This window comes from Hylaeus volcanicus, chromosome 1 (assembly GCF_026283585.1).
Source record: "Hylaeus volcanicus isolate JK05 chromosome 1, UHH_iyHylVolc1.0_haploid, whole genome shotgun sequence".
In the NCBI taxonomy this organism is placed as follows: domain Eukaryota; kingdom Metazoa; phylum Arthropoda; class Insecta; order Hymenoptera; family Colletidae; genus Hylaeus; species Hylaeus volcanicus.
This window is the reverse complement of record NC_071976.1, coordinates 21,803,069-21,828,215: the sequence shown is the minus strand read 5'-3', so window position 1 is coordinate 21,828,215 and position 25,147 is coordinate 21,803,069. Positions and strand designations below refer to the sequence as shown.

The following is a 25,147-nucleotide window of genomic DNA, read 5'->3' as shown; positions in this document are numbered from 1 at the left end:
AATCGCATGAACTTGTTGTTAACGAGTTAACGAGTTAACTTTCCTATTTAAAAAGCTCATGCGATTTAACTCGTCTTGAGCACGACAAGAACAAAATAATTTGACGAGTATACTCGCGCAGAGCACCAAAAATGTTAATCGCTATATGTACTAGGTTGTCCCATAAGTTTCCGGACACTTGCTACCAATAAATCATTTTATAATAACATTATAATCAAACAATAATTATTCTTCAAAATAAATGCCATCGCTTCTGATAGTTTTTATCCATCTTTCTGCCAATTGTTCAATTCCGATTTGGATCAAATGTCATAAAGAATTTTAATGTCAAAAGTTCAAGCATCAAGTGTCCGGGAACTTATGGGACAACCTAGTATGTGTACATATTTTATAACATATGACGTTTGAACGATTTCTATGGAGTTCTTTTGATTTAGTATATATTTCTCTAATTATCTAAGATGATACATTCTTTTTTAATTTACAGAAGAATTATTAAAGAATTAGCGTGCTTCGTATCGAGCATCTTTATTAAAAAGATACGTCTGACGCTGAATTTACCTTGGTGCACCACAGACTTCAATCTAAGAGCGCAAAAAAAAGTGCCTTGCATCCTCCCCGCGAACGAGTATCGTGAATTTTTATGTGCGAGACACTTGAGACTAGTTATTCAGGAATTTAAAGAGCAAATGGCTGCGCGAACGATCGGTCACGGAAATATACACAGAGGCTCTGGGGCGGGACCGCGAATATCGAATCGTGACGTGCATCGGAAGTGACTGATTAACTGTCGAACAACGATAATTTCCATCGAGCAATATGCCATGGTTCGAAGTGCCTCGTTTCGTACCGCAATATTCATGAAACGATCGATCCACCACGAAGAAATCTCTCGGTTCGAATGAAACACAATTGAATCGAAAAATCATACATAACAAATGATCTACTCCTTCTTTTGCAGAATAAGGGTATTCACCTCTCACTGAACAGCTTATAAAAGAAAATATTTGGACTCACTTTGAGTAAAATTACATTTTCCAATATTAAATTTGTGATTGTTTCTTTAAATGCGTTCTTCAAGTTCTATATTTAAGAAGTTTCATTCTTTAAATAGTTTTGTATTATTAAGCTACATTTTCTCCACGTTTTCTATAAATACAATAACGTCTATGGAATCTAATTGGAATAATTGGAATAATTGTGGTTTTATTAATTTTTCAAAAAGTTCCACAGAAACCTAGCCAAGTCAATCCTGACTATCTATCACCATTAATTTCCACAAAAAATAAAACGTTCCACGAAAGAGGGTTATTCCATATTTTCGATCTACCTTTTCTCGTGTCACCCCCTCTGCAAAGTCGTGCCAGAAATCTTGAAACCTTCCGTACAATCAGCCACGAATGGAGATTCTCGGATGCAAGGAGCAACGTTACGTAAACGGCAAAAATATCGTCGGTGACAAAAACCTGGGATACGTTTACGGTACGCTAAACGGCACAAAGGGGACACGAGGAGGTGCGGGGATCGATTTTCAGCCTGGAATTTACGATCCGCAGCGGCGCGCAACTTTTCTGTGGTTCGTTCGTCCTGTTTTTTTTTCTTTTTATCTTTTTCTTTTTGTCATTTTTATTCTGAGGAAATCGAGTCGTCCGTGGACAGAGGAAACAGGCAATGAAAGACAATGCTGGCCGTTCGGGGGAAGGCTTTCGGAAAATACCGAGGGTAAACTCTGAAAGAGGGGAAGTGGAATATCGAGTTGGCAGATATCAATGGGGGATGGCCACGTGTCCGTCGCGAGGGGGGTCGAAACTCGGCCCAGATTCGAATGTGGGTCGGGTCACCTGCATCCCTACGTCCCCCGGGGGTTGCGTCCGGGTGCTGCGGAGTGCGCGTTTTCCAGTGGTGCACAAAGTTCCTCCCCCTGGAATAATCTGGCCCCTTAATCAAATTTACCCCACTCGCCAAATAAAACGAACGATAAATTCGAAAATCAAATTACCAGGAATGTCAATCTATATTTTTTAATAAAACATTGCAGTGCGGTATAACGGACTACGTGCAACATTTATCGACTAACAAAGGAGACTAAAAGAGAGTGTTCTTTCTTCAAAGTCTAACTCGTTTATATTAAACGAGTTTATACATATTTCACACAAAGTTCAAACTGTCGTTTGACATATGCTTCATAAAATATGTTTTTGCTTCAATTTTGCGAAATTTATGAATAATTGATCAATGAATATTACATATTACTTCAATGTCTCATGAAACTCAGAATTCAATACGAAGAAGGTTGTGATTAATAAATTACATTTCAACGATTCAGTACTTTCAAGTTAGCTTCAAACTTGGATAATATGCGGTTGAGACAAGAATAATTAACTTTCATGTTATGCTGCAGTTTCATTTCGAAAATCGGGTAGTAGAAGTATTATTTTAGTTTCTTTGATTCAAGAGAGGAAAGGGTTGCGCACCACTGGCATATTCGATGCACTTGCAGTTCGGGACACGGTCGTATGTGACAACCGCAGCTGACCATCAAGCGTCGAATTTGAATTGATAATACGCGTAATTTCTGACCGTCGTGTTGGCGGCCGTGATAACGGAGGAATAATTAATTACGGAGCTGGGCCGCGGGTTGTTCTTTGACGCGTAAACTGTCCGTCGCGTTGGCAACGACAGGCTCCATGTTTTGTGCTTTCTTCGATGTTCAGTAGTTGGCCGTGGGACTAACAGTTTTGTTTAGAGTTGGGACCATTTGAATAATTCTGTGACATGTTTTGATAGGGATGGGACCATTCGAATAATTCAATATTGGATATTACAATCTAGTGTGGGAATATTTGCTACAAAAAGAACAGCGAATATTTAAATTTAAATAATCTGAAAGACGTTCAAAACTGAAGAAGTAATAAATAACAATGGGAATTATCCCAATTGCTTGCTCAGAGATCATCCGTCCAATGTAAACTACTCGAAGTGTTCTCCATCATTACAAGATCTCCTGGTCTAACGATAGTAAACATTCACAAAAAACAAACTTTAATCTCAATTGTCTCTGGCTTCGAACTTTCCACACACAGATACTTCCTTACCATCCAACCCCTCAGACCCTCAGATTCTCATTTCCAAAACAAAGTACAAAAACAAACAAATATTTCATTGACTCCCCAACAAACAGAAAATGGAGAAACTCACCGGTAAACCAAAGAAAGACTTCCCCACGCGATTCACATTCGCGACATCTTCCTCCCTTTTGGCATCGAAGTAAAAAGGAAACGTTTTGCATAATCGGTAAATTCGCTGGAGTTTATCGGAAACTGGCGGTTTCGTTAGCGGGGTGGTAAGAGACGTCGCGAAGCCAACGAAAGCCTCCCGTTTCCAGGACCTTAGCGAACTGCGACGAGACGAAGCGGGTCGAGAACGGCTATCGCGGATGCGAATACTGCGAGGCGGCTTCAAAAGTTGCCTGTTAAACGACGGAGTTAACTTCGTTTCGTTGTTTGTCGCGAACCGCAAATTTCCTCCAGTTACTCAAACCCAGGGTGCCGTTATAATCACGTGGATGTACGCGTTGCCAGGACGAGCGGGCGGGTGGTGAAGAGGGTTAACGGGAGGAGGACACGTCGTTTCGTCGTCGTGTTTCTCTCTTCGCGTGACAACTTGCTTGCCGTACGCTCCATTCGTGATAAAGGATAGCGGTAAACACGGGCGCCACTGCTCCACAGTTCTATCTCTCGTCCCGGCGTTTCCTATAGGCCACTCCGTCTTCCATTGCGCCAGGCGAATAGAATTATATTGATAAGGACGCTGCTTTCAGCGGAATAATTCAATTTCGGGTGTACACCAAGTTCACTGGTTATTCCCTTACCGTTCCACGGATCTTGAGGTTTGTTCTTTTCTCGGGCCGAGACACCTAGTTACACCGACATTCAATCCTGGATTGCGGCGTGGCCCGAGCGAATTCGCGACAGTAATGCATGAAGGTGGCCCAGAAAATATTGCGCGTTTTGAAACCTTATTTTTGGGGACGTAGTAACTGCCGGAGAACTGGAACTTCGCGCGTGATGATTTATGATTGAGCTGAGGACGATTTTGTCGGAGAGAAACTGGGGGTGGTCAAAGTATTGTGTTGCTTTTGAAATTATTACTCATTGTTTTTCACTGTAGAATTTTTTTCTTTGGGTGCAAATAGTTACGCATGTCTAGAAGCGCGTTACTGCTCAGGAAAGGTCTGGATAGTGCGTTAAATAAATTACAGTTTTAATTCAAGACATCTTTAGTTCCAAACTCCAGAAGTGTAATTTTTCCTTAACTTTAATACTAAATGAAGCGAACAATAAAAACTCAAGCAACCTATACTTCGCCAATTAAAAAAGTATATCTTGTACATTTGTATCGTCTTCTCTCTTAATTAATAATATGTGTTAATATTATTCTATCGAACGAAGAGTTTAATAATAAGCAAAAAGCAAGGTGTCCCTAAAGTGCTCGACATTCTCTGAGAGACCTTGATGCACGATGACGATACCATAAACGAATTTTCGTGGGACAGAGATATTTCACTTTTGAGAATATATGTAATTAGAAATTCTGACGGTCACTTTGAGACTCACCTCGGGACTGCAGATCTTGTATTTCGTGCTCCACGGTCTACCTTTGCAAGGCTTCTTCCTGCACCGCCTCTGCTGTCGAGAAATTCCGCCGCCGCAGCTCCTGCGAAGTGGCATGAGTATAATTAAAAAAAAAACAATAAACTGTGCACTAACAAGGAGCATACGTGAAATTTCTGACACAGAGTTTCGCGAACGCGTGTTCGCGCAGCAGGAGAAAAAAAATTCTCGGACATGAATTCCTTTCCATTAGCGAGGATTTTAATAGCAGGCGTACGAACTGCATTCGCGAAAATTTAAGTATTAAAAATTAGGACAGCGTACAACAGAAATGTCACGTTACTCAGTTGTTAGAATAATAAGGCTTTCACTCTAGAGTTTTCGAATCTTTCGAATTTCTTGAATTTCTGATCGTTTGTGATCTTAAAAATCTCTGAAATCGTGCAATTTTCAAAATTCCTGAATTATTGCGATATCTGGAATCTTTTAACTTTTGTCATTTTTAAAATTCCTGGACTTTTCTGATTGAAAAACCTGAATCATTGAATCGCGAACCACTGGGACTTTCAGAATCCTCGAATCCTTACAATTTTCAGAACAACTGAACAGTCGTAACCCTCAAAATCTCTGAACTCTGTCGATTTCCGAGATAACCCTTAAACCCTAGTGATCACCATCCGTAAATCGAGTTCGTGACGTCAGCACCTCGAGCCTTTTTTTTTTTAGCGACCAATTGATTCTCGCCAAGTGCTTTCCCCGAGAAATCATCGCGGCGGTAAAAGAGCAGCGGGAAATTAGAAGGAAATTCGAGGCCCCGAGGGAAGTTCGTTGCACGAGTTTTCTTGATCGCGAACGACTCGGTACGAGAGTTTAAGTGGCACTCGTACTTTCGGTACACGGAGCTGGGTAGTTCCCAAGCAGTGACGTAGCCGGTTAAAATTTGTTTCAGACGCGGCGTGCTTTAATATTTAAAAGCAATGTAATACAGAGAACATGCATAACGAAGAGCGTCGACTAAACGAAGAGGATCCTCGAGTCGACGACAAACGGAACGTTTGTACGAAGTTGCCTTCAAAGGCGCCAGGTTTTCGAAAACATTGGTCGATGGCATAAAATTTCGTTCGACGCTTCCACTTGTCTCGATTTCCAAATTAAATCTAGTTAACGATGACTGATAACGTCCTGTTGCGAAAATATAATCGGAAGATCTGGCTTCTTGATCTTCTTTACGGTTGGCTGATTTTTAAACGTAGTCTAGAAACATGATCCAATCAGGAACTGGCAACCAGGGAATTTACGAAAATAATGCCGTAGCTGTCGAAAATTGTCTACGTTGGGTTAATAATGCCGCGCAATTTCAACAACGCCGCTCGCTGAAAATCTCCGAGTCGTCTTTTACGTGTCGAATGAACGTCGTTTCTAATTACCACAGGCGAATTTATTAAATCCCCGAACAAACTCTGGCTTATTTGATAGCGAACAACATTCGTGCACCTCCCCCTCTCCCCACCCCACTTCGGGGAGTACGTTAAAGTTAACGAAATCTTGCGAAAGTTTCAATTCGGTTCCCGTCTACGCTCGAATTTGAATTCGGGATTTTCACGGTGGGCCGGAATTCGTTCGGCTCAGCGAAATTAATTAACTGATTTCAGTGAAATAGTACGCGTGGGAAAATATTGAAGTAACATCTCCGACACTGGAGGTTGCTAGGGTAGTTTCGCGATAAACTAGTTCCACGACACCTGAAGAAGCAAAGCATATAGTTCGTTGACGATAACATTCGTCTAGTTTTAAAAAATTCTAATTTCGCTCGATAATGAGCATTAGGACAAGAGAAGTTTATTCTAATTTATACAGGGTGTCCCAGAATTAGTGTAAGAATTGGAAATGGGGGATAGCTGATCACAATTTCCTTTGCAAAAATGTCGAATGGTGCTCCGTTTTTGAATTAATAATGAAAAATCACCGACCAATTACAGCGCCTGAGTAGCGCGCGCTCAGCTAGCGCGAACCAGGTCGTGGCGTAGTCATCCAATCCTGGCTAGAGCCTACGCTCTCGTGGCTGAGCTTGAGCTACTCGGGCGCTGTGATTGGTCGATGATTTTCCTTAATAATTCAAAAAGAAAGGACCATCCGACATTTTTGCAAAGGAAATTGTGGTTCAGAATCGTCTCTTTCTTCTTTCGTTCTTTCACTCATTCTGGGACACTCTGTATGTTATAAGTTCGTAAATTATATTATAAGATGAAATTTCTTTCGTGAAAATTAGCAGAAGAATTGGACAAAGCGAATACCTCCAATTTATGTTCCTTATTATCAAAAAAATGTTTTAATATACTTATCAAAAGGTTTACATTATTACCTTGGGATAAGCTCATTCTAGAGATCTGTAACGTTTCATATAAAATTCACAAGTAAACAAACCATCCTTCCCGTTGTGAGTCTCGCAACATAGTAATCCCGCGAGGTAACAAATTGTTACGGAGCTTGAAAATGCCCTCGTCATCCCAAGAGGCAAGCGTAGCTTAATAAAGCTTGCTTAATAAAGCAAGCTTGTATAAAGCTCGCAATAAAGACTGGAAATTTATGTCTCATTTTATACTTTAAAAGCCGCCTTGTTGAATTCCTCAACAGCCACCTTATTTTCCCATTTGCCGGTAAGAATGCTCTCCTGCACAGAGGATCGAACACCGCTGCGAGAAGACGCGGAAATCTTCGCGGCTAATATTTTTATGCCGTCAGGAACGAATTCAGACGCCGTTGCGCGACTTTTGGTGGAGCAAATTTCTAATGCAGCGACCGTAAATCGACGACGTTGGCCGCGGTAACCGGAAAAAAGTGTTAATAATTGTATCGAACGAACGGGGAACGAAGATTTACAGGTCGGTGGGGGGCGGAAGTCGAATGTACGGGCCCGTACATCATACAATAAGCTTCTCCAGGGGGGCGGAAGAGGGAGCGAGTGCAGTTCACCAGAAGTAAGCGTTATAAATTATTTGCTGGCGCAGTCTGCGCCGTTTCTGACCAGCTGAAAAACGAGCTGGCCGCGAACGGAACTCGCCGCTACCGAAATGAGTTCTGAAACGCTTAACATTCCGTCGGTGTACAGGCGCCGCGACTCGATATTAGACGGTGCGAAACGACCCCGCAAGCTGGATATCGTGGTATCGAACTGCTATCCGCGACCGAAAGACCATCGGTTAGGGGCTTATATACACTTTGAACGCTTGAAAGGGTGGTACGCTTCATGGATCGATCTTTCACTCGAACTGCTAATTCTTTAAATAAACATTAGAACAATATTGAAGGATGATTGTGTCCTATAGGAATTTTTGTTGGGTTAAAGTACTAAGAGGAAAAATGTTCATGGCAGTATAAGTACAGTTCAAGGGTAAGAATTAAAGAAATAGATTATTAAGAAATATTAAAGATTAATTGGGGCACTTTATGAATTATATGTACTTATGGACGTCGAAAATTTAGTTATTCTGTATTCATTTTTTAATTTCATTATGAATTGTGTTTTCGAATATTGTCGAATGATATCACAAAATTAATAGTAGCATAATACTAATCGAATATAATATAAATATGTAATATACATGTATTATCATATTGAAGTTATTATTTTCCTATCTTTTTTAATCGTCCTACTAAGAACACTGAAACTGCAGTAGATTGCTGCTTATGATAAAATAGCAGCGTCAGAAGAAATTATTCCGTCTAGATTGTTCCTCATTTGTTAAAACAATGAACTGTTAATAGGAAAATATGATGTACTCACTTGGTGCAGCTGGACCACTTGGACCAAGGCGACCATTCGCCCCACGCTACGCTCTGAAACCAGAAAACAATTTGTCATGCGATTAAATTGAATAAATAAAACGCTGTCCACCCCGTAACAGGGGTGTGTTTATCACGACGCGGCGCAAAAATTCGGACATTCAATTATCCTGCGCGGGTGAATTAATCAGAGATAGTATTTGCGGTGCCGCCCCGTCGGTTTGACGCTACTTTTAACGAAATTGGAGAATCCGCAGAGCGAATAAATTTGGGAAAACCCCGCAACGGAGGAGAAATATTCGAAAGGTAATTGAACCTGTGCCCCATGAAATTGTTGGACAATTTGTCTGTGTAACGAGAGAAATTTCGTGTTTACCGTGCGGATGGGCTTGTTAAACAATTCGTTGCCGGCGTGGATTTACGAATGGACGTCTCGCAACTTCCACCGTTTCCTGATTCGATGACTATTCAGATAAAAATTCGAAAAAAGTAATATAATGGGCGACAGTAAAAATGTTACAGATTATAAGGTATAGAATGTTTAGAATATAAAAGAATATTTAAATATAAATAAAAATATTTAAATTAGGACGATCCAAAATGAAAGGATTAACTTAGAGACTATCTAAAGACTAACCTTGTACCATCACACCACGAAATCTTATTATAATTTCATGGATTAAGATGGAGACTCTTAGTATTATAGATTTGCAGACATATATTTGGAAGTACGGTAGGTAGCGAAACTCGTCGATAAAAGTGCAGTCGTACGAACGTCGATATATCAAAGTATTTAGCAGCCCTGCGCGATACGGAAACAGAGAAATCTCGTTCGTAGGGCAGAACGTGGGAGGTTCGGGGCTCGCACATCGATATCCCTCTCCTAGCAATAAGTTCGCCGCGAGACGTGATAAAAATTTCGGCGCCCCTCCAGAACCTGAAATGCTCGACACGTTCGCGGTCGAACTGAGCGGATTTCGAAAATTCACTTTTGCCAGTCGGCTCCAGACACGTCGGGCTGAATTCCTGGCTGGATTTTTCGCGACGCCGAGGGGTGCCACCGGCGCCGCTCGGCCAACATTCAAGAATCCATAGAAATAAACTGGAAAGATTGATGAAGCGCTCGACGAATTAATCCCGTCGCTTGATGGATCCTCCGGAGGATCATCTCGGTTCGGTTGTTTTTCTACAGCTGCGTTTCATAGGGTAAAATCGTTATTAATAATTTAAAAAATAGGTAAATAAATAGATATTCTATAGGTACGCTATTTTCATATGGATCAAATTTTTTATGTTGTTTTTGGTTAGTGTAGCAATGTACTGATAGTTTGGGAAGAGCTATCGATATTTTCATTTCGTTATGTATGTATAATGTAAAAAGAATTTCAATTGCAATTCTAAACTTTTACACAAAAAATAGTTGGACCTTAATTTTGTTCGTGCTCGAAAAAAGTATTCGTCACGCTCTCTTATGTATCCAAACTTGTTAATTGAAGACTAATATATTGTATTATTTTGTTGGGTTATTTAAAACAATGTTAGTTACGAATGATCATCCTCAGCTGTAAATAATCTAGAAACGTGTTAGATCAATTGGGATATCCCTTTAGTATTAAACTATTTAAATCAATTTACGCGTTTGTTCAGCCCCTGAAACTTTTATTTCAACGCGTATGGATCATCATCAGCGCAATTTTACGACACGTCGATGCATCATAATCACGCAGAAGCATATTTCCCTGCATCATCGCCCCCGATTCGATTACAACCACGGAAGTAAAATGTTTCAAAACTCCAGCGCGGGGCGGTAGTGCATAGTTTGCCGACAAATTACGTTAAACCCGGTTCCGACAAAGAAGGTCCGGCTACCTCCAATTAACGGACACGGTTCTCCCGGTACGACTATTAAAATTTACAATCCACTAAATCCACGCAGAATCGTTAACACCGTCGTCGTTCCAATGGTAGCGGAGCGAAGGATGGTCGGAATAAAATATGGAATTTCTTCCCAACGACTTTACCTTGGATCGTTCATTCTCTTTACCCAAGGCTGCCTGATAATGAGCTATTGTATCGGTTTTCCGTCGAAAGAGGTTGGCAATTAATCCTTTTTATCCGATTACTCGAATAGGAATGGAGGGTGGGAGAGATTCAAGGGGAACGAGCAAACCATGAAAGAGAATCGAGCGATGGAAAGACGAAAATGGCGTGAGGGTTGCGAAACGACGCGACGGGTCGAAAATGCAGCGAAAAAAATACAGAGGAATGGAAGTTGGAGAACAAAAAAACGTAGCTGGAATAGATGGGAGCAAAAGTGATCGGGAGTAACGTTAATGGCCGTTGGTGCTTTTCATGAACTCCCACGGTGAAATTTATTTTCGGGCGCTCGGGGCTCGCCAACCCATCCCTTCGATCGTATCCACCCTCTTTCTTTCACGTTTTGCGCGGTTTACAGTTAATCGTATCATTATGGTGCAAATTGAGGAATTTCGAGCGAAAAGATTGATTATTAATGGATTTTTGAAGACTGGTACACTTTTAATGTAAAATTCAAAGAGTTTAGGAACGTTTTGGCGTTTGGATGGAACGTGACATGGAAGTGGCGTGACTTGAAGGTTTTATAAGATCAAAGTTGAAGTTTCATTAATGAATTAATGTTAGGGTGAGTATTGATAAGAATCGATCAGTATTCATTCCTTAATATTTAGATTTTGACAGTGTTGACCATCTTTAGGCTTTGTTTTTTGAAAATGGAAAAATTTGGTAGGATTGTTGAGACAGTATTAGACACCCAAATCTTTCCTGGTTGGACAACAATTTGCCGACAGAGCTACCCATGTCATTGTCGGATTCCTTGTCCTCACCCTAAAATTCCAGAATTACTGGTCTGGGATAGCTGGAGCTTGCAGTGCTTCAGAAATTGTCTCGTACAGCCACCCTGGGATTGTGAGTACCATAAGTCTCAGGTACTTACACACAACGACAAATAGTTTCGGAACAGGGCACACGTGGCGTTTCATTGTGGCGCGGAGAGATGTATCCAGGGGACGATTAATAGGAAGAGAGTTAGAAGACACCAGAGTGAGATTGTTGGGAACAAATGTTGATGAAATATCGGTTAGGTAGCTTGGAATGCAGTTTTGATGACAAATAGGGTATATAATTTTTGTACCCATAATAAATACAATTTTTAATTTTATATTTACACATATTATTACTTAATCGATAAATCATCACAAAATATTTACATATCTTCATTTTATATTTTTTGTGTTGCGAAAAAAATCACAATCATAAATGGGGTCGTGAATGAAAAATGTTTAAGAAGTCCTGGGTATGAGGAATGGCTCGCGAGTATACATATATGATTCTATTTCTTCTATGCTACTATATTATAAATCTGTCTAATAAATAAATGTTTGTTTTGAATTCAACTAAAATTATTCAAAATTGCATACACTGAAACCTACTGGTCATTTGATTTTTGCGCGAATGCCATCGCTCGGAGTGTTCCATTTCAATCATAGGCAAAATCCATATCTACCTAACAATTTTAAATAAATAACAAAATGAAACCTGTTCATCTGTACTCGCTAAATAAAAATACAAAAATTTGTCCCACGCAATCAAACATTTTACATCAAATAAAAATTTACCCATTCAATCGAACAAACGTCACGAATAGATACTTCGTGATTCGTTATCTGTAAAATTAAACTAAACCTACAAAAACCAAAATTTTGCCTGTTCCTGATCGCGTCCAGGAACGATCGTCGTTGGACCATCGATTTCGTCGTTTCAACGGTGGAAAAACGCGTCGAATGCGCGCGGTTTTGAAAACCACCGCCTCGTTTATCTTCTCGGGCGGTTATTTCGCGAAAGCTCGTGTCGCTGGACGGAACTTTTGTAGGATGTAACGAGGTAACGCGGCGACATCGGCCACGGATACGTGGGCGCTTTAGCATTCGCTGGGAGAGAGTTGGTTCATTAAAAAGGCACGAAACAAGCACGTGCGACGCTCATTTGTTAAAAGTTCACAGGGATGTTCTCTCGCTTCTCGAATCGCTGATTCAAGAAACGAGTGGCGGAGCCTCGTTCTTCTTTCCATTGATCTCTCTTTTCCATGACATGTCAAATCCTAGCAATCTTTAACTAACAAATGAATAACATTTCTTGGAGGTATGATCAGTTCATTTCTTTAAGCTTTGTGTGCATTGCTTTTTTCTCTTAATATAAAATATTGAATTTATTGAAACGATTGTTCGACTATATTTTATAATAATTGAGATGTCTATTCGATATGAGAGCTGTTACAGGCGAAAATATTTGGAACGGTATTTTTAATGCGAGGTAATGTCATCCCGAATACATAATCCTTTGAAGAACCCAGATGGTAGATAACAAAAAATCAAACTAAATCCTCCCCATATCGTCTCCGAACATTATGCTTTCCAATCATTTTAAGAGAGAATCTCTCGAGAGCAGGGTACTCAGGAAAATCTGATAGAAATCTTCGTGGGGAGATCTGGAAAGACATCTTGAAGTATGAGACATACTTTCCAAGAGAACGTAGCATCAAACAGATAGTCCATTTCGTCAGCTCGTGTAATCGAACAACTGGTCAACAGTACAACTGTACCAAAAGTACACTAAATTTCAATCGATCTATTAATTTATAATTTTTTGAATTTCATCATAAATCTATAAATCACGCTATTTTTATATAAGCAACTTCTAAGGAGACTAGAGAGCGCTAAAAACGAAACGAAATTCCATGTCATTTTCGCTATTTAAAGAACTTAATAATTTCATATCACTGAGATATTGAGCACAGAGCCTGAACAGTATAACCTTTAAAAGAGTTAAAATGAGAAACATGCTTTCCGAAAGAATCATCGAGAATTCTCATCATAAGAATGGTCCATTTCATCAGCTAATGTAATTGAACCATTTACGACGAACGTACTAAGAATAGTTAGACGTATCTATTTCAAACGCGAGCACAAGCGTTATTATAGACTGGGGACAGTCGACACTAGATACCTTAGAAGCCATATTTATTTTTACACATCTAACTCCTTGATATTGTTCTCACTGTTTACTACCAAAAATAGTTTACTACCAAAAATAGTTTACTACCATGCTACTAAAAGTTTCGAATCTATTCATTCTTTTAGAATTTATTACTAATTTAAATTTTATTGCACACAAGTTTCGTTGTACTTTCATTCGAAATCCACTCGTGTATCGATTACTTTCGTTCGACGATGAATTGATATCTTATGGATGCTTTTCCATTCAATGAAGGATTTACCTTCAACTTCTCGACATGGTCTTCCTCCTTGCAACTTCGTTACAAGAAACTGGTGCCTAGAAGGCCTCGAGAGGAATGAAAAACAAACACTATCGTACTGCAATCATTGTTTATAACTTCTAAATCAAGTACAAGTACAGTCTCTGACACCTTAACTTCAGTCGAGTTTTTAAAATAAATTTCCTCCAAAAAAGGGAGTCTTTCATACAAAAATTTCGATTTCAAATTTTCGACTGGCATCAGGAGTCACCTTCTTTTGGGTTATGCTACGATCGCCGCCGTACCCTGTATAGGGCAGTGCAAAAGCCCGCATTGCGGAATGAGAGATCGCCTATCGGCCTATTGGCCTGTCCTCTCCGCTCGTCTGTCTCCGTCTCTTTCGCTCGCGCTATCTGCCAATCCTATCTTCTGTCTCTATCCTCCCACTCATCCCTTGCGCTTGGTCCTCTTTCGTTGCCAATTTGCGAGAGATTCGCGCCTCGAGGTGATAGCGTAGCTGCGACGTGTGCGTCCCCGATAAGAATCGCTTTCAGTTTCGAGCCCATACTCGCATAAATCGACGATCGCGCGACGGGCCAAGATTTGCCAATGGAAACTGGGAAAGATGCCGGATATGGATGATTTTTGTTGATTTCTTATCGACACGGGGGTTGATAAGCGATGGAAGCAATTTTTTGTTGGTGGTGCCTTCTTTGGAAAGTCACTATCGAGATTCGAACTCGATAATTTTTTGAAACGTCACATAGTGAAATTAGTGAAATGAATTTTCCAGTTTGTGTGAAACATCTGATTGTTCAAAATTAAATTTTCTATGTGCGAAGTAGTGGTGTGAAAATAAAATGGGAATTTAGATACGAACAATATTGTATTCTTTGCAGTATTGTATTTTTTATGCAGGTGCAACGGTTTAATGTTTAAAAATAACACAAGGAAGATATTTTATGGTCTTCAAAATTTCTCTGGAACTCTGAATAATGTTAACGCGATCCCCTGAGGAGTCCCACGGTTTAAGAAGCCCCCCTGGCTCCGATGCAATGTTTCTCGAACTTCCCACGGACTTTTATAATAATGGGAAAGTTTGGCCGACCCTCTGGAGTAGAATTAAATCATCGTTTTTCAGATACATATTTAAACATTGTTTTTCAAAGGTATTCGTGTTCCAATAGCGTTAACTTTCTTTTAAAATTTAGAGTCTGCTTAAAATATCCCTAACATCTGGAAGTTATTTTTCTTAAATCTCGCCCCAACATGCTTTTACTTCAACAGTAATAACTAGACTGCGGATCTTTATGCAAAATAAAATCTTCGCGTACGTGCCTACAAAAATTGAACCTAGGAATTTATTTTATTCTGCAAATATTATAACATGAACTTTACTTTCAATCTTTATTATACTCTTGCATATTGTTTGTATTTTGTAGGTTCTTGCACATTCAAATTTCCCATAAATGGATAAAGATCCACTGTCTAGTAATAACTTACTCGTATTGCCACGAAGAATCCCTTGTTAAAAAATATTTTATTCCCAGTTTTTGATACCTCGGAGAGTGTTGCACTCTAAAATGAAACTTGTTATCATGTGTCCAACAACTTTCCCCCAATTTTTCATCCCCGCCGTCCGCCGCGAACAATTAACCTCACCCGCGTCCGTGGAAGTGCTACTATTATATCCCGTGTCTCGGCATTAGAATAATCCCGTAACTAAACTATCATACGAATACGAGAAAATGTATATTTAAATGTTCAATTTCCCCCGTGAACCGAGCCACCGCGAATTTCCAGCTGTCTCCTCTCGCTGATACGATATTAAATTCCGTCACCCCGTGGCCGCAATTATTACTCGGATATAATTTCAACTAAAATATCGCGTTAAACGTAATTCAAATCCTACGGAAACCGACGTTAAACCCCTCACGCAGCTGGATGGTTTGGTGTACTTTGCTCTTCACTTTCTCGCCGGTATCTCTTAGCGAAAATGATTTCACGCATTCACGGCCGCTTTCAAGGCATTCCACCAATTTACATGCATACAAGAACCGACGGCCACTGCGGCGAACTTTAATAAAATCAAGCAGCGGGGAGATAAAAGCATAGAAGTGGAAAGAAGGGGTTTGGAAGAGGGAAAGAGTAAAAGGGGGTGGTGGCAGGGGGAAGCGTGTTGTCGGAGAGTAACGGGCCAGCTATTCCCAATTCCCACCCAATCTAAAATCAATCTTAGTTCGTACTCTTAGACGAACTGGAAGTAGGATTCTAAAGGGAACCGTGAGGGCTGCGAGGGGGTGGGTGGTTGGACCGATCACTTTTAAGCAGGCTTGCAAGTCTGCATTATTCAAACTCCACTGCCAACCAAACTAGAGTTCCTAACGGCACCTTCTAAGGAACCCCCTTCTGTCTTTTCGCGAGAAATCCCATCCCGTCGATGTTTCGCATCCTTCCCTTGCCGCGCCATCCATTTTCGTTTCGGTAACGCGCGAGGCTGCGTTTTTAATTGCCGTTCCGTCTTTGTCAACGCTACCTCCCCTCGAATGGTGTTCTGACGCGGTATTATCATCCCTTTAATGATCGATTTTTTGTTTAGGGGTTGGTTCGTGCTGGGTGTTTGGAAACATCGCGACCAAAATATACCAACAAGGACGGCTGGAAAAATTTGTATACCGTAACGATTACTCTGCTGATTCTTTTTTCAGTGGTCGATGTACAGAAACGTAATGTTTTTCTAATTCACTTGTTCCACATCGAAAGGTTAGAAAAATGTATTTTTAAAAATTTCTGCTCTCATACTTTTCTCGCTAACTGACCGGGGCAGCTTCGAAATGTTATTTCAGATAACATGTTACCTTATTTCACGGTTATTTCAGTTTCAAGACACAATAGAGATCGTGTGATCTTTTGATACAAAAGTAGGAATTTCCTTTTTACAAGGTCCAGTGCCTCCTCTTCTTGATTTTGATGTGACTTTGTTGGCTTGTAGATCAAAGTTAAGCCATATGAATTTTTTTTAGAGGCGATGATTAAAGCGTAAGGGTTGAAGCTCCATTTCAAAGTTTCCGTTAATTTTGGGTGCTCTGTAAGTTCGAAACTACTTAACAAAATTGACAAAAGTGGGAGTTGGCACTTCGCGAATGTTCTTTGCACGCATCCCTTATCCCTCGTTCCTCTAATCTCTTCTTTATGCAACCCGCCTTTTCTACCTGATTAAAATGGATAGACTCGTTCTACGACAATTACTCATTCAAGCATATTCAATTATTCACCCATTGAATTGCGTCGTGCGATATACCGTGTGTTTCGAAGCAACGCGACGAGTTCACCCCCTTCAGAGAGTTGTTCTCGTCTTGGTGTTATTTCGAGGGGTGCGAGTGGCTCGTTGCGCTTCGATGCTTTTGGGCTGGTATTCATTATTCAATGGTCCTGCGTAGCCGTGGTTAAGAGGGTTGCGGAGGTGGTATCTTCGAGGTGGCCATTTTTCATACATTAGTAAAGTTCGTAAACGTATTATGAATTTGTAAATTTGATAGAAATGCATAAATTGGTTAGAAGTGGTGGTTTTTAGCCTCTAGTCTCTATAGAAACATTTTCTAATTTTTGTATTCATATATTTCATTCGATGTTAAATTCCTTGTGGGCTGCTTTTATAAGAGTGTTAAATTTATCATAAATGTACGAGTAGTACATTATAAATTTACGGATGTGTTACAAACATACAGATCCGTTAAAAAAGCATAAATATGTTATTAATTTAACCCTTTGCACTCGAGAGGTGACTCTCAGTCACCATTAGGTTTCACGGAGCAAATCTACAATACCCAAAGTTTTTAGGTTCAATTTCTTTGGAGCTCTCGACGTATCAATAAAATGATTGTCGGTGAGGTAAAAGTGACCTTATTCTAAAATCTCGATAGCTTAGAACTCATAGCAATAGAATGTTAAGAAACATCTCGAGTTGCTGGTAGATACCAGAAAAAAAGGCTTCGAGTGCAAAGAGTTAATATATTACGGATCCGTAAATTTCTCATATTCGACACTGAAATAATACATCACCCACTCACGATGAGCCTAAAAAATTAACTTTTTAATTCGTTGTTCGTATTTGGCGTTTTTGGACCTGTTTATATCCAAACTTAAGACACCAGCCTAAGACGCCAGCTTTAAAACGTTTATGCCAATATTTTCTGCTTTTTCACGCGCCGTGGCGCGCAAAGAAGCTTAGGGAGGCTTGCGGGGGATGCGCACGGGCCGAAAAATTGCGAAGTGGTATTAGGGAACGCGGCTTCGAAGGTTTCTTGCGACCACGGTGATTGTAAAATATTTATATTGGCCACAGAACGCGTGTGCTTGCTCCAGGACGACGATAATCTGTCGACGGCAATGAAATTTCTAGCCCGGCGACCGAGTGGAGCGCGAGGGCAAATATTTGAAGCGCGACACGCTTTAACTCGTTATTTCTACGGTTGCTTTTTTCACCAACGCCAAAATCGCTGGGAAGAGACGTTAAACGACGTGCGCGTGTTGCTTTTCAAACAGAAAATAATTTCGAATATCGAGACGTCGTTCTCCGAATGAAATTTAAAACTTGAATCGAAGTGGTTGTTTCAGAAACGGCTTAACGTGGATGCGTTGAATTGTAAACATGGGGCTTTCGGTGATTTTTGGAAGTAGACTTAGTACGATAGGAAAATAATATGAAAATTATTCTACTTTAGAGAGTATCTAAAATGGCCATCTGTAAATATTGTCCTTTCTGTGTGTTTATTACAGACTTCGCATCACATGTTCACTCAATGATTATTGTTCCCTGATTCCTTAGAATATACAGATCTGTATGTTATATACAATTGTTCTAGTTTGATGAGTAGAAAAAAATGGCACCCTTGGAGAATTGTTCTCTAAGGGGTAAGGCCACTCCAGAAAATTCAAAGAATCGATTTTTGTTTGTGCACCATTTTGCGAGGAAACGGTATTTTTTTACAATGTTCGGGTTTTTGTTCTAGGTTGAAATCTGTGTGCTCAATCCTCTCGCCCGTTTGAGACCTCGCGTAAAAGATGCTTTAAGAGAGCGTTTTAAAATCTTGGGTACTGAAGCCACTATTTTAGGAGAAGAATATATAAAAAAAAATTGTTTTTACACATTAACATGCATTTGATAAAATACCCTACTTGAATTTTTCCCTGCTTTTAATAAATATCTGAAAAAAATTCTCGAACTTAGCTTATTCTTAGGGTACCTGAAAACTCCATTAGATATCGATTGAGTGACAATTATATCCTCATTCCTCGCAATACACAGGTGGACTTCTTGGATAATCGATTTGAAATTCCTCCTCGACGGATGGCACAAATGGACCTCGACATTTCCGCTGCGTCCACCCCCGAGTTCGTGCATTCGCAAAGCAGCGAAGGTGCAATAAGCGCTAATGGATCGCGGGACTATTTTCGGAAGGCTTGAACAGAGGTAAATAACGATGTCGAGCGTAACAAGGGATTACGGGAGTTTATATAGTATAACGTTAGCCCACCGAAAGACGGCCGCGGAGGCGAAAGAGTGGAGCTCCGTTCACGGTCGGTGTCGGGTTAAAAGGGACGCGTAATAGGCTTAAAAAGACTGATGTCTTAAGCGGGATAAGGAGTAAGCTGCGGAAATAAATCTCACGGGCGTCGTGCCCTCGAGGACGGTGGGAGCGTTCGACGTTTTGTGAGACCGGTTATCCGCGTAATGATATTCGGAAGCGCTTTATGAATCTCGGGTGTCTGAAAACGAACGCCTCGGTAGCGGATACCGAGCCGTTTAAACGCGGCGGGGCCCTTTCGTAGAGATTTAAATTTTGGCGCTACGCTCGGCGATAATGGGCTGCTTTTAATAACAATAGGTGCCGGAATATCGGGGCGTGAAAAGGAACCAGGTCTGCAAATTTGCCGTACGCATAAGCTAACGACTCATTCTTCCTGAAAGAGGGTTAGGGGATAATGCGGACCTCAAACGGGAGCGGAAACGGGGAGACCTCGATGGTCGAGGGTGGGGAAGACTCGGTTGTAGAATGAAATTGTATCCAAATTACCTGATGGGAAGGCAGGTTATTTTTTTATCATAAGGGGAGACGGTTGAGTAAGTAACTGGGTCAAGTAGATGAAGATACATATACAGTCAGTCCCATAAGTATTCGTACCATCTACGTCTATCGAAGTAGTTTGCCTAAATGTTTTTAAATAAATGTTCCGTTATGTAATAAAGAAATTAACCTATGTCTGTGGAAGCTGTGGTTAAATGAGTAGATGTGGAATCTTAGTAACAGGACCTTTCGTAACTTTCCACCACGCTGGTTTTGTATCTTGGCTGGTGAATTGCACGAGTCTTTTGACGCGGTTAACTGCCTGGAATTATACTCCTTTTGTGGTTCGTACGTCATAGAAGGGTTGGGAGGTACAATGGGGATACTTTCAGTGTCAGACTGAGGACTACAAGGCCATGCTTACTGTCGGAAATAGAATGCTGCAATACCGAAGCATTTGTGTAATAAATGCTGCGTCGTAACTCGAAATGTACTCGTTTCTAAAATTTAATCGAAGATAACGATAAAAGTAATGTAGTGGAGGAATACAAAGAAGTCTTTGGCAAGAACAATATTTAGTATATGTCAAGTCTTTATTCTCTTGGTTACCTTGTGAATTTCTTTCGCGATACAACTAATTTTATTCGTCAATAATAAAGGGGTATCATAACTTGAATATACGCTAAAGTGTGACAAACGCATAATTCAATAACTATTGATGATACGAAAAAATTGTTTATATGTAAATTACAGGATACAATGGGCTCTATATTGTGGCGTAAACGAAATTTTTGTTATATTGTTAATTTAAAAGTTATCATGGTGAAGTTTCGTTTTTTAAATGGAACTATATATTTTTGGGGGATCATGCGATAGTGCTTTTCAAAATGAACTCATTGACCCTTAGAGCTCTTTCACACGACGATACCCGTATCGATACTTATACGATACTCTATCCAACTAATTTCGTAGCTCGGTGTTGATCATTTGTTTTTCAATTAAACATATCTTCTCGCTTGAGAAACACGCGTTCTTAGTTAGTGAAAACTTTTCTGGAATAATGGATGAGATTGAAGCTTTATCCATTTGGTTTCTACATAAAAAAGCTACTAAAAGGAGAAAAGTTGAGAGAAAATATTGGGTTCATCCCATTAATAATATAAGAGAAGAAAAGGGAGCTTTTCATATTTTATTCGAAGAACTTTGTAACGATTCATGTAAATTCTTCAATTATTATCGGATGTCTAAAATTTTTTTATAAGGAAGGTGAACGAATTCGACGATACTGTGCAGCGTCGTGTGAATGCTCGCATCTATTTCAATGTTTCGTCGGCCGCCCCGACGCAGAAAATGTTGCCGGCGGCCGACCAACCGCGGATACCGAAAATCAGTATCGCGATACTGTATCTCGCGAGAATCGCCGTCTGAACGCTTCCATAACATTATGTGTACCATCGGTATCCTGCATACGCGTATCGCGATACGCGTATCGTCGCGTGAAAGAGCTCTTGATGTATTTACCCGATTTTGATTAGTTTTCAAGATAGAACGTTAAAGGGGTACCACCTCTTCTCAATATTCTACCTGATTATTAAACATCACAATACAAACCTAATCTAACCATCCAAAGGACTGGGAAGAAACACTTCCTCCAGGCACTTTCCAGAAAGCCATTCAAAATCACACTTCAGTCTATCTAGGCAACGAATGAATCACAATGTCAGAAAATCCTACTCCAAGAGCAACTCTTCTCCATCATTCTTTCATGGCCGTCTCTTAATCGAAGTTCGCCGTGGCTCGATCGGCGCTAATGTCACCTAGTTGCTCCTCTATCGGGGTCCCCTATCGGGTGCTCGAAACGTTGGGAATAAAACGGATGATCGGACTTTTAAGCAGAAGATCCTCGCGTCGACTGCATTATTCAGGCTCCTCCTCCTCGTCGAGTTTTTCGTCCTCGGCGCACCAAGGGCCTCGCGTGCAGGTGTCAATTTGTCCCTGTCCCTCTCCCACCTTGAGCTCCTTCGATCCTGCTATTTTCATCCCCCCGGACTGTCTTTCTTCGATCTTCGAGAAACGGCAGGCCTGGGGGTGCATTAGACTCCCAAATTATTGAAAGCAACAGCAGGCTAGCGAGAGGCTCGTCTCTGTACGTCTTCGATGCTCTTCTCCTCGATGCTGTCTCCGCTCCTTTAACCACGCTTGTCCTCCCGTCATCTTACCGATTCCATCTCCGTCCATTGCTAATGGAGGCACGGGGACCGAGATCGAAGTCCCAGATCGGTATCTCCAGGCACTTTCCTAACCGTTTCCAATAATCACGTTCCTGGAAAAGCATCCGAGACGAGCGCCCTGTCGCTGGCCTGGTCGATCCTGTCACCTGTCCTTTCGTTATCAATACGAATGACTCGAGTGCGATCTGCACGATTGGTCGGCATGGTTAGAGTATATATTTATTGTACACTCAACTCGTGAAGTTATTAAAATCATTGAATCCTTGCTTTATATTTACTTTTGTGTTGATGAAAAGGAAGGTTACCTATCAGGGCCCAACCTTAGACGCTGGATGTTTGGATGCTGGTAAACACAATAGACAACCACAACAATAACTGACCGTCATTGTAGACTTTATGACGGTGACCCCCGCAACGAAAGCGGCTGTATGAGTGAAAATGTGTGTGCCGAGGGATGTTTCTGCTCGGGGGTCATCGTCATAAAGTCTATAATGATGGTCGGTTATTGTTGTGGTTGTCCATTGTGTCTACTAGCGAGCGGATCACCCTGTATATGAATGTTAGGTGGGACAGAGTACTTGTGAGAAACGCGCAGTACGCGCGGTGTCCCTCTAGTGGAGGTGCCACCATACTTTATATTTGCTTAGATACTTCTCTTCGACCTGTGTTCTTATAGCTCGGGTACCTCGATGGTTAGATTAGGTTTGTATTTTGATATTTAATAATCAGGTAGAATATTCAGAAGACGTGGTACCCTTTTACTATTGACAAATAAAATTAGTTGTATCGTGATCACTAGACCCGTGCTGTAGCTGCGACCAAGCATAGCTACAGGTCCTGAGGGTCGGTCAATTTTATCATTAGTATTATTTTATTATTATTCGAACTGACTCCTTGTTAGAATTGTTTCACTGCTTTGGTACTTCTTGTGTCAGCTGTGGACAAGTCTCTGGCTCGATTCTTCTCTTCTTCATTACTGAATCGTTTAAAATTTCAATTTACCATGTCCCACGAAAATTCTGAAGAAACGACTATTATATTAATCCACACACCGCAAGAATGATAAAAGCTTAAGTTGAACCACGTCATGTCGTTCGCGATAAGTTTCCCAGCGCCATTAATTCTAATTTACTGCGAGAGATCAACAGAGCAATTAAACATATCTCTTCCCTCCCAAAAGAGTCCCCATTAAGAATCCACATAAATCTTCGGAATTATCATGTACCTTGCTTGCGCAATTTCTAGCACAGTCGATGACTCCATTCGGTGTCTAATGGAGGCTCTAACGAGCGTCGAGGTACGAGCGTCGTCGTGACGGTGTAAAACAGAAATTTTCTTCCAGTAACAGGGACGATAGTGGAGGGAGGTCTGAGTCGGGTGTACGTACGTTAAATACGGAATGATTCTCCAGCAAGAGGCTTTATGGGACGATAAAACCGAGGGGCCTCAGCCCTGTGAGTCCGCAGAGCTACTGATAGCGCGGGATTAACACCTTGTATTTATGATTATTCGCGGCTGCTTTCTGTTCCACCTGCGATTTCGACCGTGTCTTCATTATCCTTTTTCTCGACGATCATTCCATGTCGATTAAAATACTCCGAGCCCGGCGGAGATCGATTACAAAGACGCGGGGGAATCGGAGATGTGATTATTCTTCTTCGAGGCTCCGCTTTGATTGGAGTCTGATATCGGATAATTAATCTGGGGAGAAATTCGTTGGGGACAATTGGAGCGAAAAGGAGTCCCTGTAATGCTATCCGGATAATTAAAGCGTCGTATTTAAAAATATTCTGTATGTTAGATGTAACGGCTCTGTTTTGTTCACTGATATTATTAGATTGTTCACTGATAGTTTTGAAATTCAGGTCATCCGAAGTTAATTCAGGTTCTCTTCAGGAATAGACTGAATACATTTTATTAGATCTGTACTAATTTAAGTTGTCACGAAATAGTGCTCGTTTCTTATACGTCTGTAAACGTCTGTTGGTTAATATTATTATATTGATATCTTTAGCAATACTATCGAGAATTATTAGCAATAATTAACAAATATTTTGGTTGCGACGGGAGGATGAAAGAGGCTCTTAAAAAATAAAAAGTACTTGATGGGTTCCTAGACGCAAAGGACTTAATTACATCCCTCGACATCGAAAATAAAAATTTTCCAGACAGAAGTTGAATAAAAGTTGACGGGCAATCAAGCTGCAAAGTTAATTTTCTTAAAAACTCACTTTCCTCGAACTAGTCAGAGCAGGAACTCTTTTTCTAAAATTACACGCAGGTCTACGTATTTTAAAAAGATAAACTCTTGGGTCTTTTCGTTCCATTTACATGTCCCTTGCAATTTATGACAATTTGCTTGTACCTTCATTAATATACAGTAAATAAACATTTTTAAATATACTTTGAGCACAGAAATTTTTTTCTCTGGAAGAGAAGCTTTCAAATAAAAAAAAAAAAAAAAATGGTGCCTATAACTCTATATTCATCCCTCTTGCATATATTTATTTTATTGGGTTGTCCGGAAAGTCCATGTCGATTTTTGGTAGGTGGTACAGGGCTGAATATATCGAAGTGGTTGAAAACAAATAACATGCATACATCCCTTAAAAGGTGGAAAGGTTGTGAAACAAAATGGCACCTATGTAATTCAATAAGTATATATTAAAATTCAAACGTGTTTTTGAATGTTTCTTAGAAATTGACACGAACATCTTGGACAACCTAATACATATTTTTAAATGTATCATAAGCACACGAATTAATATTGGTAGGGAACTTTTACAAAAAGAATCGAGGATTCCTAAAATCACTATAGGTGAACTCCTGGCCGGATCGGACCACCGATTTCTAAATAGCATAATGATTTCTCATCCCCTGCGGTGGTTTGGCTGACCCGGTTACAGTTAAAACATAATTCCCATCGAATATCGCGCGCCGTTCGGATTGCTTGATTAAAAGCCGGAGTTCCACATTTTAATGAAACGCGGGGGAGCGGATATTATACCCGCGCGCTTTTAAATAATGGTTTCCGATGTTTTACCCGTGAAAAGCTCGGTGGCGGGGATCGACCAAGTAGAGTGAGACTCGTAGAAACAGCCACGAAAAGAGACAGCCCGCCCGACCCCCATCCCCCGTGGGTTAATTTAACTTGTTCCC

The 25,147-nt window shown here is 40.5% G+C and overlaps 1 protein-coding gene across 2 annotated transcripts in view; it reads right to left on the bottom strand.

Moving 5' to 3' along the window:
- The window catches only part of LOC128879025 (protein madd-4), a 291,826-nt gene that overhangs the window by 94,720 nt on the left and 171,959 nt on the right, over positions 1–25,147 (bottom strand). For both annotated transcript variants that reach the window (XM_054127809.1, XM_054127816.1), the window contains exons 3-4: positions 8,398–8,450; positions 4,617–4,716 (exon numbers count right to left, since the gene is read on the bottom strand). In XM_054127809.1, the coding sequence (XP_053983784.1) occupies positions 4,617–4,716; positions 8,398–8,450 (153 nt within the window). The remainder of the gene's footprint in view (positions 1–4,616; positions 4,717–8,397; positions 8,451–25,147) is intronic.